General features: G+C 37.1%; 1 protein-coding gene across 4 annotated transcripts in view; it reads left to right on the top strand.

The window, feature by feature from the left end:
• Positions 1–13,916, top strand: part of EXOC6B (exocyst complex component 6B) — a 600,442-nt gene that overhangs the window by 103,378 nt on the left and 483,148 nt on the right. For all 4 annotated transcript variants that reach the window (XM_045788250.2, XM_045788249.2, XM_045788251.2 and 1 more), the window contains 4 exons: positions 6,363–6,528; positions 11,577–11,624; positions 13,264–13,354; positions 13,466–13,511. In XM_045788250.2, the coding sequence (XP_045644206.2) occupies positions 6,363–6,528; positions 11,577–11,624; positions 13,264–13,354; positions 13,466–13,511 (351 nt within the window). The remainder of the gene's footprint in view (positions 1–6,362; positions 6,529–11,576; positions 11,625–13,263; positions 13,355–13,465; positions 13,512–13,916) is intronic.

Below are 13,916 nucleotides of genomic sequence, written 5' to 3'. Positions count from 1 at the left end.
GAAAAAATGCTCAGTCTTTGTGTCTTGAAGTTCTCCTTGGTTCTAAAAACATCTCAACAGCTAAACTTTGTTTGATGTGGTGCACTTTGCATCTGTCTTTGAGACAATCAAAAACCCCTGTCTTAGTCTCCTACCTTTCCTTCTCTTTTCCCATCCTCAGCATATGTGAAGGATCTCCTCTGTGCTAGGAGCTGGAGATAAAATGGCCAAGACACAGTCTCTGCCCACAAGGAGATTAATGTTCTAGTAAGGAGAAATTGACAAGTGAATGGGCAATCAGAATATAGTTTCGTAAATTCTGTGATGGCGTTAAAAGCAAGGAAGAACACGTAACAGAGTCTATGTAGCTAGAGTAGTTTTCCTAGAAAAAGTAAGGTGCAAACTGAGATTTGTAGAGTGAATAGGAGTTAACTCTTGGAAGAAGATGGGAAGAGCCGTCTAGCAGTCCTGGGAACAGGTTTCCTTAGCATTGTGTTGTAGACTTTGATTTGCTGTTGGCTTTTTCTCCGATTGGCTTGCTACCTTTGAAGACTGAACAACGTGGTGCTTTTAGGATACTTTCCTTTCCAAGTAGCAGAATATTGAGAGAAAGTGGAAATAGGAATCTTACTAAAAATTGGAAATTTCCCTCAAAATAGGAAATTTATTAACTCACGTACTATGACGTTGGAGTCTAGGACTGTTTCAGTATTGGTTATCATCAAGGACCCAGGTATTTTCCAATTTTCCCCCTTGCCATCTTCAGAGTATTGGCAGCATCTCCTCTCACCTCGGGATGGTTGCTGCATCCCCAAGCATTGTATCCGAAAGTGTGTTAAGTAGGAAAAGCGGTTTCTTTTCCTGCGCCCTTCAGGAAAGAAAACCTCTTCTTGAATCTTCACTTCAAGACTTCTCCTTACTTCCCATTGGTGAAAGTTGTGTCGCTTATTAACTGGTCACTGACATGGGAATGGAATAACCATGATTGGATAGGAACTGACTCATCCTGAAGTAGAAGTATAAGAGTGTGTGTGTGTGTGTGTGTGTGTGTGTGTGTGTGTGTGTGTGTCCCTTTTTTAAAACCATGTAAGCTTTGTGTCTGGTATTAACTTTTCCTAATTGTGTTTTCTTTGAGAGTCAGGTCCAGATGTATTAGTAACAAGCAATGTAATTTTGACTATGGCATTTTAAATTTCCTTGGCTTAAGTTTCCTCCATTTTACAATAAGAGCTTTGTATTCCATCTCCAAGACCTCTTTCAACTCTGACATCTTAGGGGTTCATGGGACTTTTATGCTTTCTTTGCTTGAAAAGGAGACAGACCGATGTACCACAGAGGACACTTTCTAGCTATGTGAATTTGTCAAGTTGCTTCATCTTCTTGGGTTTCAGGTTCCTCATTTATAAAATGGGAATAATGTCTAATTTATAAAGTTCATAGGATTTAAATGAGATAACATACGCTCATAACATTATTTAATTATTTTTCTCTTTGGACAAACAGATTTGAGCTGATATAGGCTGTAGCAAATGATATAATCCCATAATGGTTCATTACATAGGAATGATAAATATTTGTTGAATAGAATTCCTAAAGTGCCATTTTAGAAGTTAAAATCTCACTCTTAAAATGCCCGTGAAATCTAGGTGGGATGTTTGAAAGTATGCATCAGAGATAGCCACTAGGATAAAACATGTTGCTTTTTGTAGAAACCTCTGTGTGCGTGTGTGTGTGCGCGTGTGTGTGAAATTAGACTCTACAAGGCAGTATTTATGTGATTGACTCAAAATTTGGGCTATAAAAACTTGTTAATTCCCAAGCATTTCTTCTTGTTTACCTTTTACTAGGTACTAGAATATTCTTTGGATTATGACAGATAATGAAACCAGTGATACAGTTTGTTTATTTCATACAGTGTTATTTAACTGTGGCACAGATATGTTAAAAGCATACAGTTTTTTTCTAAATCCTGCTCTATATTAGAGGGGCGCCTGGGTGGCTTAGTCAGTTAAGTGTCTGACTCTTGATATCTGCCCAGGTCACAATCTAAGGGTCGTGGGATCCAGCCCTGTGTCAGGCTCCTTGCTCAGTACGGTGTCTGCTTGTCCCCCTCTCTCTGTCCCTACTCCTGTGTGCACGCTTCTCTCTCTCTCTCTCTTTTTTTTTTTTTTAAAGATTTTATTTATTTATGTGACAGACAGCCAGCGAGAGAGGGAACACAGCAGGCGAGTGAGAGAGGAAGAAGCAGGCTCCCAGCAGAGGAGCCCGATGTGGGACTCGATCCCGGAACGCCGGGATCACGCCCTGAGCTGAAGGCAGACGCTTTAACGACTGCGCTACCCAGGCGCCCCATTCTCTCTCTTAAATGAATAAATAAAATCTTAAAAAAATACTGCTTTATATTACAAATGGAAGTTTAAACATTAGAGGGCTTTATATAAAGTATCATTTAATAACTAGTTATAAGTCTTTGGCCAGGAGGTATTACAGAATATAGGTTTTAAAATTTTAAGCAGTCCCTCTTGGCCACGTCAAGTTGAAGTTTCGACTGTTAGAAATGGGTCATCACTAGATGGCAGTCTTTCTCTAGTTTAAGTCGTTTATTCCCCAAGTTGGGGGGGCGGGGAAGCCATTCTTTGTTCAAGTGCGATGTTGACAACAAATACTAGGTTAACTTCTGTAGGTCTATAACCTTTCCAGAATTTAAGACTTGTTTAGTTTTATTTTTAACATTCTCTGTCTAATAGATATGTTGGCTAGCACGAAGGCTAAATGCTGATAGAAATTGAGCTGTTAAGTAGTGATCTATAATTGCCTTTTCCTGTGCTGGGCAATTTGAAACAAAACTTTTAAATCAGTGATTTTTAACCTCTTTGATAACCAGATGGAAACTATGGATCAGTTTCCCTTAAAATTACATGTATGTGCTTCTCCCTGTACACACATTAAATCTGGAAATTGTGGATTTCTTGATACGTACCCATGAAACACAAGTTTGCTAAATATAGTCCCAAGACCCTTGTTTTAAATATGCGGGTTTTACATTTGTTCTGACTTTTTAAACACTCAAGATACTCAGGGGATCTGCTATAAACCTTTGATGTTATTCAACGTTATTAGAACTAGAGCGAATAGTAGAATCATAAAGGCCCTAAGATAGGAGAAATAGTTAGGGGCTAGTGATAAGGATGTAGAAAATTCATTAAGTTGTTTCAAACTACTACCTGTTAACACTCCTCTGAAAAATATATGATCTTTACAGTTTATTTACTTAATTTGAAAGTGGAAGTTAATTTTAGAAACTTAGAGGTAGGCTGATACTTAAGAGAATTTGTAACTGATTGCTTCCTATTTTCTAAATGAGAAAGCTGAGGGTCAGAGAGATTAACTTAGTTGCCCAAAGATCATAGCTGATTAGTTGCATTGCTAAAACTAAGACTATACAGTTAGGCAACTAAAATCCACCTTTCCTTCTTTGATTTATATTTTTTAAACAGGAAGTTCAGGGAACTAGGGAGCTAGGGAGGCATTATTAACATGTTACAAATTTCTTAATTTGGAGATTTTTTTCTCTTTGTGTTGTCTTTTGTGATATTAATGTAGATCTTTGGAAGGGAAAAATGAAGAGAGGTTCTACATAGTAGAAGGAAGTAGATGTGCTATGGTCAAGTATATATATATGGTCAAGATATAACTGAATTTGGAACCAGAGAGTTGTCTAATATTGAATACTATTTGCTCATGTCATTTAGATTGATACATTTTCATTGGTTATTGCTTTTCTATAAATGGCAAGGAATATTAGTATCTTCACAGGGAAACCTTTTCCTTTTCTTTGGAAGGGGAAATTTATGCTTATTTGAGGTTAGTTGAAATGTCATTGGTAGATTCTGCCTTCTGTCTGTATTTCGAATGGCTCCTTCAGGCAATTGGTTATTCTGTAGTGTGTCTTAATTGTCAAAGTGGGAATTATTTATAATTTATTTGAAGATCTCTTCTCATTATTTCAAAGGAAGGAGAATGAATCTAGATTGCTGTGGGTTTTCTGAAGTCAGTGATCAGAATTTTTACTGAAAGTCAAACTTGTGTATGTATTGTGTGTAGTTCCTGCTGAGTTTTGGGCAATGGCACTGATCTGCTGAGGAGAGTACAAAGATCAGGGTCACGATCTGGTACCCATAAATGATTCTAGAACCATCGAATGTTGGTAATGAACAAATGTGTATTTGTTAAACAAATGTCAGATGTCAAAGAGTAATTAGAGACAATATTAGTCACTCATTTAGTCAACAAATGTTTACTCATTGCCTGCCACCTGTCTGGCCCTGTTGTAGGGGCACAGTGGAGAACATGAGACAGAATTCTTGCACTGGAGCTTATAATCTAATTGTGATGGGTTGGGGGGAGAGAGAGACAACAAGTCAGGATGGTGAGAATGAGAAAATTGTTTGAAGATATAGAGGATGAACATAACTGGCATAAGAACCGCAAAAATAAAATTCTTGAGGGAAGAAGAGGCTTGAAAAAAAAAGCCATTGTAGCTAGAACATAGGGGTCAAGGGTGGCTAGGGGTGGGGGCTAGAGAGAAATGAGGTTGGAGAGATAGCAGAGGCTAGATTGTAGGCTATGGTAATGGGTTAAGATTTTTGTTCCTTTGGTAAAGAGAAACTATTTAGAAAGATTTAAGCAGAAGGATAACATCTGAGTTACTGCTTTATAAAGATCATTTTAACTGCTGTGTAGAGGGTGCCTGCATGGGGGTAGGAGGTAGGGAGATGGAAACTACTGGGAAGCTATTACCCTGTGCCAATGATTCAGATTTGGACTAGGGTTTTAGTGGAAATGGTGGGATGCCGTCCACTATTAAGATATGTTTTGGAGGTTGAGTTGTCAGGATTTATTAATCGATTGGATGGGGTGTGTGATGGAAAGAGGTGGAATAGGAGTAATTCCTGCATTTGGATTTTTGACTTGGGCAACTGGAGAGTGCCATTAGTTGTGATGAGGTGGGTGAGTGGTGGGGAGATTTGGGGAGGAACAGGTTTGGGAGCGGAGATAGTTTGGTTATAGATGATTTTTAAATTTGAGATGGCTTTTAAAAATCCAGTTGTAATTGTTAAATAGTAGCTGGGTATTTGAGTCTAGTGCTCAGTGAAGTGCTCTGAATTAAAGATAAAGAAGTCATTATTATGTACATGGTATTTTAAAGGCATGGTTAGATGACATTGCTTGGTAAGAGAGCATAGTTAGAAAAGATAAGTTGTTTAAGGAATATTTAGAAAGGGAATAGAGGAGGAGGAGCCCAGAAAGGAGATTGAGAAGGCTTGTCTGTGAAAGGATAAAAACCACACTCTTGTGGTATCACTGAATTCTAGAGAAAAGATTGTTTCAAGGAGGGTGTATCATATTACAGCAAATGCTGCTATTAGGTGGAGCAAGATGAATGCTAATGATTGGGAGGTGAGGAAGGGACAAAGAGGGGAGCAGAGAAATAAGATGGTTAGCTGGAGGGAAATGTGTAGATAAGGACAGTTTCTTAAAATCATGTTTATATGCCCATGAGAATGATTTAGCAGAGTGGGGAAATGTATGCTGTAGGGGATGGATAAAAGGGAATAATTGAAGGAGTAAAGTTGGTGAGACAACCAGAAGGATTGACAGATGAGAGCTTGAACGCTTTTTGCATTGTTACAGGAGGGTGGACAGAGTAGAAGTTATAGAGGTAAGAAGGTTGGTTGATTTTAGTGGGAGAAGAAATATTTCTTTGTTTTTCCTATGAAATGTGTAGTCGCATCAGCAGCTGAGAGCGAGGGGATGGACATTTGAGGAGAGGACACAGTAAGGTTCTCACTCATAGTTAATTGAGAATACAAAGTGATTTTGTGGTGGTGGTGGTAGGGGGGATAGTTTTAGTACTATTATTGAGTGCTATTTTTTGAATGCCCAATTTAGATTTATGGTTATATAGCTAAACTGAGTCAACCCAGCACAGCTGTGTTTTTCTCCAACAGCATCCGCTTCTTGGGTATAATTATGGAGTGATTGGATAGTTGGCTTTATCCAAAATTGACTTTTTCTGGATTAGTTTCAGAAAGAAAGTTGCAAAGGAGTTGTAATTCAGTCCTTTCATTTTATGACAATAATTCTGTGATGGATACTGTCAATATTTAAATTTTTTGAATAGGAAGCAAAATTTCTGTTTTCCTAAAAAAAAAAACTCGTCTAGAATTGGGACAATATTAATATAATTGGATTACTCTGTGGTTAATGTACCTTCAATATGAAATTTCCAAATAAATTCACTTCTGGGTTTGTAATTCTGTTTCTCTTTCTTAGAAGTATATCTGGTGCTATCTTCATGCTATTTTTTTTTTTTTTTAAAGGTCTGTCTATGATGGTGAGGAACATGGACGATTCATGGAGAAACTTGAAACTCGCATCCGCAATCATGACCGGGAAATTGAGAAAATGTGCAACTTTCATTACCAGGGCTTTGTGGACTCTATAACTGAACTGCTGAAAGTGAGAGGGGAAGCTCAGAAACTCAAAGTAAGAAGGCTCTTAGAGGGACTTGTTTCTCTGTTCTGTGCTGGGGTTTTGATTAGCATTAAAGGAGTAGGGAATACATTGCAGGTCACACGTTTACAGTAAAGAAACTAAGGAAGGAATTTGCTCCCTTTACCCCACCCTCCCAAAGTAATGGCTCTTCTGAGTTGTTGTTACTGTGCTTAAGGCTTAACTATTTTAGTTGAAATTAAGTTTGACCTGTTTTTCATTCAGTATATCAACATTAATCTCAGATGAAAGAAACAGTTAAGGGTAAAATACAAAACCATCAAGGAACTAGTAGAAAGTACAGGTGAATGTTTGTGTGATTTGGGAGTGAGGAATACATTTCTAAACAAAATTCCTAAAGCCAGAAAAATTTGATAGATATGACATTAAAATGAAAGAATCTTTTCTACATATAAGGTAAAAATTAAATATAAATAATAAATAAAAACTATTTAAAAATACATTTGCCAAGTGATTAATATCTGTAACATAGAAAAAAATCTTTATAAATTAAAAGGAAAAATATGAACACTCTAATAAGAAACAAATATACATTAATATGCAGTGTACATAAGAAGAAATACAAGGGAACTCTACAATTTAGAAAATTAAAGGAATGGAGACTTAATAAAATGCCACCTAATAAAATGACAGAGATGAGAAAAATGATATTTAACATGAGAGATAGGATACCAGTCAACCAGGGTATGCCTGGTTGGAGTGTAGATTGTTATAACCTTTGAGGAGAGCAATTTAATTTATGAATTCTTAAAATTCCACATTATTTTAAAGACTTATTATTATTATTTTTTAAAGATTTTATTTATTTTGTTTTCTGCACACAAGGGTCAGGGAGGGGCAAACAGAGAATGAGAGAGAGAGTCTGAAGCAGACTTTGCACTGAGCACAGAACCCAGTGTGGGGCTTGATTTCACAACCCTGAGATCATGACCTAAGCCGAAACCAAGAGACACCTAACTGGCTAAGCCAGCCAGGGTACCCAAAGACTTACTCTGAGGCTATAGGTGCATGTATAAGGATGTTCATATGATTTTTTTTGAATGTAAAACTTTTATTTTATTTTATTCATTTTTCCCCTCCTTTCCTTCTAATGTGTAAAACTTTAAAATGTCCCTAAAGTCATTTAGTAGAAGATTAGTAAAATAAGTCATGACACATTCATTTAAAAGAATAATAAACTACAGTTTATTTTAGAAGGATATCTTACATGAGAAAGTATTGGAAATGTTTACTTTATGTATAAAGCTGTTAAAAAGTGTAACAGTGTGAATATATTTTAAATAAAAAGTTATGCTGAATTTTTGGGGGCTGAAATGGACAATTGAGGCTTCAAATGGACACAAGTATCTGAAATGTCTGGAAACAAAGATATGGGGCTCCTGCCAGGAGCCGTGTGTGCTGTTTGTCCTCACTCAGCCATCCCAGCCTTCTATTCTCACCTCAAGCTGTTCTTTTCTGTGTTATTTGGACGCGTGTATTCCAAACTTCTGCCTGTGCTCCCTGGGCCCCTTGTCTGTGATGGGCCGCACAAAGCTCTGTCTCCAGTTACTGAAGTAGTCATCTGATAGAGTATCTTCTTGGCAGGTAGCACTGAACATTGCCCGGAATGTTCACCAATTGCTGGTGTCACTTGCTGTTTGGTCCTCCTCTTCCTTCCTCCAAATTGTCTCAGGTTGCAAATTCCTTCAAATCACTCAGGATGCGCCTGAGAGAAAGCATGACCGGGAGGCTACCAGTTCAGGGTGTTGGACTGCTTCAGGCTCCCATTCAGTGACTCTGAAACCTGAGGGTAGTAAAGTCTAGCAGCACACCCATTTTGTTTATAGCTGCTCCCCCTAGAGCAGGGGGAGCCATCCAACCTGGGTTAAGAAACCATGAAAATTAAGGATGTTTGAACTCTAGAAAAGAGTTTAGAAAATGCGAAAGGTTAAGTATTAACTACTGTCAGTATTATTTTAACATAGCAATGAAAAGAAACTACATTCTCTAGGAGCCCACTCTTTCTTTTGATTCATAGTGTATATATTATCTCTCTCTGTATTCATGCTTTCTGCATCAAGAGGAGTAGCACCCTAGATGGGCAATATACTTTCTTCTCATTTTTATGTTAAAATAGTAATGAAATGGTAATTATCTTTCTTATTAGAAGCATTGGTTAGGCTCCTACAGATGTGTTTTAAAACCGTCGTTTGCACGAGATCAATTTAGTGGGCCATAATCAGTATTTTAATAAAAATTGAAATGAGGTAGAACAGAATAGAATAGAAAGCAATAAACTGTGTTATATGTAGTGAGGGTAAACACTGTTTCTTGAGAATTTTGTTTCAGGTGTGTGTGTATGTGTGTGTGTGTGTGCGTGTGTGCGTACGCGCGTGCCCTATACTTGTGTACCGGTTGCAGTGTAAAATGTATTTCTCAAATGAGTTTGAGGTAAAAAATTTTTAGAAATTGTGTCTTTATAAGGTACATAAAGTAGAGAATGATTTTGAATTTAGTAGTGTTTATGGAAGGTTGAATGTTATGAGCTCTCTAGTTTAGTATTAAATAACTAATTATTCTTGAATAACTACTCTGAAGGGGGATAGCAGTACACAATTCAAGGCATCCTACCCCGTTTTTATTCACATTACTTGAAAGCTTTTTCTTCTATTAAGCTGATGTTTATCCTATGTTCTAGTAACATCCATTTATTTAAGTAATAAGCACTATTTTTAGGACAGCACCTTTCTTCTAATAGCTCTTCAGATATTTGGTGGACAGCTGTTCTTAGGTATGGTGTATAGTGTATAGTGTCCAGGTATAATGTATAGTATTTCCAAATGAATATTTCCCCCTTCTTTGGGCTAAGGAATCCTTTGGTTTTCATTTGTGTGGCTTTGGGTCCTTCTCCAAACATACTCCCATCTTTTTTTTTTTTTTTTTAAAGATTTTATTTATTTATTTGACAGAGAGAGACAGCCAGTGAGAGAGGGAACACAAGCAGGGGGAGTGGGAGAGGAAGAAGCAGGCTCTTAGCGGAGGAGCCTGATGTGGGGCTCAATCCCAGAACGCTGGGATCACGCCCTGAGCCGAAGGCAGACGCTTAACGACTACACCACCCAGGTGCCCCCAAACATACTCCCATCTAACTGTGTTTCAGTTTGTCAGTGGCCTTCCTAAAACATGGCATCTGAATGTAACTCTCATAATGTGGTCTAATAGCCTTACCATCTCACTTCCTGTAGACCAAGGATCAGCAAACTATATCTTGCAGGCCAAATTCAGCTTGTCTCCTATTTTTGTAAATAAAATTTTATTGGAATGCAGCAATGCCCATTTATCTGCATCTGTTTATAGCTGCATTTTTGCTACAGTGGCAGAGGGGAATGGTTAGAACAGAGATTATCTACTTAGCCCTTTGCAAAAAGTTTCCTGACCTCTGCTTTAGACAGTGCTTCTATTGATGTTGTCTTAGGTCAGCATTTGAGACAGCTACATCACACTCCTAATTTATATTGAGCTAGCAGTCTAGTCTAGTGTTTCACATGTGGTGCTATTAAATAAATAATGAAGAGGGAATTTGAGGGTTTCTTCTCTTTCTCTTTATAAAGACTTTCTGGAGAAGATCGGGTTTTGTTTTGTCTGTGAAAGGAGGTGCATGTGATAATCTGCTCTGAAAATGGTAGTCCAGGTGTAGTATATAGTTTAATGCAAAGTTTTCAAGAAGTGTGTTCCTGAAAAACTAGTTTCTTTAGATGATCCTTAATAAGAGGGTATTATGTTAAAAAAGTTTGGAAAACATTCTGTATGATAGGCCCTTATTGGGCATTCACGGAGCACTTAGAATATTAAAGGCTTCAAGAAGTCCCCTAAACTAGCCTGTTTAGTGAACTTTCCCTATTTGGGGTGTGTGTGTGTGTGTGTGTGTGTGTGTATTTGTACAGGTGTGCATCTCTGTATGCATGTGCAGAGTACCTGTTAACTAACATTTCTTGGTGTTCTAAGGGACTTGATAGGAAACACTGGACTAAGGCAATGCCTTAAAAGTGCAAAGGGTGGCAGTTATTGGTGGAAGGGTAGAAAGCCTCTGTTAAAGTTAAGCTTTAGAAGTTAATATTGCTCATGTTTTGATAATATCCGAGGTATTGAGGAAATTACTCTTCTGTACTTAATTTTTTTTCTATCAATCGAGTCTCCAAAAGTGGGTATCAAAAAACTTGGTGCCAATTCTTTTATATTACAAACTCTAGATAAATTTTAAGGCTTGATTACATAGTTTTGACTATCTGATGGAGAGATTGATTTAGAAAAATGGGAATGTGGAAATGTTAGGAACTATTAAGAATTAATGATCCAAAAAGAATTAAAAATTTTTGAAGATTTTATTATTTATTTGACACACAGAGAGAACAAGCAGTGGAGGCGGGAGAGGGAGAAGCAGGCTCCCTGCCCTGCTGAGCAGGGAGCCCGAGTTGGGGCTCGATCCCAGGACCCTGTGATCATGACCTGAGCCAAAGGCAGATGCTTGACTGACTGGGCTACCCAGGTGCCCCAAGATAAAATATTTTCTAAAATTAGGGTAATAAGTAGGAAAGATTTGGCCTGAGTTAAAAAGTTCAGTTTATACCCAAGTTTTCCAGGAATTCATTGGCGAGTTGAGAAATATCTATGATAAAATTTGTTCTTTGTACACATAATCGGGATGGTAAGTTTCTTTGGGTTATTTTTTCTGTTTTTTCTCTTTTCTTTCCAGAATTAAAGTGTGATCTTTAGTTGTTGTTATATCTTAGTTTGGAATATTCTAAGCTAAACACATCATTCAGTAATTTTTTCTTTTCATTGTTCAAAAGATCATGTGGTAGAAAACATTAGTAGAAAAGTTGATATAATTTAGACCCAAGAGAATGCCATTAAAACAAAATGTGTTGGAATATTGAACTATCCAAGTAACTGAGTTTAGTCTTTTCATTTAAAATGTGATCTTACCCAACAGTTGTCTAAATGTTGTTTTTTTATGAGTTTAAATTGTCTTCTCTCCACAGAATCAAGTGACGGATACTAATAGAAAACTGCAGCATGAGGGGAAGGAAGTAAGGCCAGTTTACCTTTTGAAAAAATCTTCTGTTTCCTGTCATTCTCTTTTGATGACTGCATTCTTGATATAGTGGCTTATAAGACCATCAGGAGTGTGTTGGAGGAACTTGGACATTAGTTGTCGCTTCCCCTAACGTTTCTGTGAATTATGTGAATATAGCCACCAGAAAGCTTGGTGAGAGAGGCTGTGGCTTTTCTTCACTGTGTTTTTTAAATCACTTGAGTAGACATACTACAGCCAGTGCTCTTCTCTGTGTCTGGAATGCTCTTTCACCAATATTCTTCCAGTTCAGACTTCGCTCGATGTTCCCTCCTTAATGAGGCCTTTTATTTGAAATTGCAGACTTACTTTCACCCCTGTGTTCTTTTTACTTTTCTTGCTTTATTTTTCTCCATTGCACCTATCATGCTTTACTATTATATATTTTTAGTTGTATGTTTGTTTTTTTGTCTGTCTCTTTCCATTAGAAATTAAGCTCCATGAAGTCAGGAATTTTTGTTTTATTCATTGCCATATTCCCTCTACCTGCCTAAATGGTGACTGGCCCAAAGCGGGTGCTCCATCAATATTTGTTAAACAAGTGGATCAGTGATTCTGTTAATTGGTATAATCACCATTTACACCATCACAGTTTACAAGATTATTTTACATCCTTTTTCTCACTTGATCCTCATGACAGGCTATCACAAAGTCAGGACAGATATTATCACTATTTTATTGGTGAGGAAGCTAAAACAGATGATTTGCTAAAATTTACATAGTGATTGGCAAGGTTGGGACTAAAAATCAAGTTTTCTGACTTGCAGTCCATTACTGTTCTCTGTATCATGTACCTTTCTTACCGACTAGTAATTATTTAATGCTTAATTTTAATAGTTTTTAAGATTAGGTTTTGATTGTTTTTATCTAGGACTTAGGGCAGTTCTCTTTTGCTCTTTTTTCATGGTATCTAAGCAGATAATGTTTTTAGGTATAGATTTGGGGTGAATGCTACAAGAGGCTCTGCAGATTATTGCTTTTTGAAAGTTTGTCTCCCATATTTAAAATTATGCAGAGACTGCAGTTTCTTCTAGTTATATTGTCGTACGACTTCAGACAGAAGCCTTTAAAACAGCTAGGGGAAGGAAAATGAATTACTTTTCAGTAAACTGGAACTCTTGGAAAAGCCATAACTTCTAAGCGTGTGGTTTATTTGTTAAAATAGAGATTTAGTTGAAGATTAATTTTAACTCAACTGAAGCTATATAGGGAGGATTGTTTCCCTCGAGTCTAGCATTGATGAAAGAAACATAGGATCTTCTCAGAAGATTTGATGAAACCATACATGATGAAGAGTCTGAGTAAAGTTTGGAGAAAATCTGTAAATTTTTCCTTTTCTTCTGGATAGCTCCTGGATTTGAGGATTTCATTTCAGCTAGCCTTTTCTAGTATAGTATGTATCTTGGGGAGAAAATGGGAAACCACGCAGGAATGTTTTACTAGTTGAGAAAGGCAGTTTCTTAGTTCACTTGGCAGGTCTTTCTATGAAACTGTCTGGGATTTTCTGATGAATTGAACACAGGGTGGAAAAATGTGACTGAAAGCTTTTTATTTACAGCTACTGGCATAATTCAGTTTTTTTTCCTCTTGCCAAGCTGGTAATAGCAATGGAAGAGCTGAAGCAGTGTCGACTACAACAGAGAAATATTTCAGCCACTGTTGATAAATTAATGCTGTGTCTTCCAGGTGAGGAACTGGAAATGGATTAGGATTCTTGATGCAATTCCTTTAGCTTTAATATGTTTCTCACTTTCTCTAAATAATGCTTGTGTGTTCTTCTTTCCCTTTTCTTTCAAGTCCTGGAGATGTATAGCAAACTGAGGGACCAGATGAAAACTAAAAGGTAAGGTTTTTTTATTGAACTTTTTTTCTTATCTTAAATTTCTGTTAATTAGGGTAGTTTTAAGGCCCGTATTTAGCATAATCTTTCAAGAAATAATTAAGTCCATATAACATCTTCTCTAGCCTTTTGTATATCTGTCGACTCATCCTGAGACTTATGTACGTGCTAGTGTGGCATGCTGATGAAGTTATCCTGTAATACGTTTAATTAAAAAAGCCACCACTCATAGTTTGGATTTTAAAAGACCCGGTCTTTCAGGGGTAAAACATAACTTTTAGTGATAGTTGATTTGAGGAACATGATTTGGTTTCGTGTTATAGTAGAAAAAATAGTTACTGGTTCTGGTGCAGGAATGAATTAGTCAGGGTTTCTTTGAAACAGAATCAGTAGAGTGTGTGTGTTTAT

This window comes from Ursus americanus, chromosome 7 (genome assembly GCF_024610735.1).
Source record: "Ursus americanus isolate L20-20 chromosome 7, mUrsAme1.1.p, whole genome shotgun sequence".
Classification (NCBI taxonomy): Eukaryota; Metazoa; Chordata; class Mammalia; order Carnivora; family Ursidae; genus Ursus; species Ursus americanus.
Note: the sequence above shows the minus strand (reverse complement) of the source record. Positions and strands in the feature narration are given on the sequence as shown.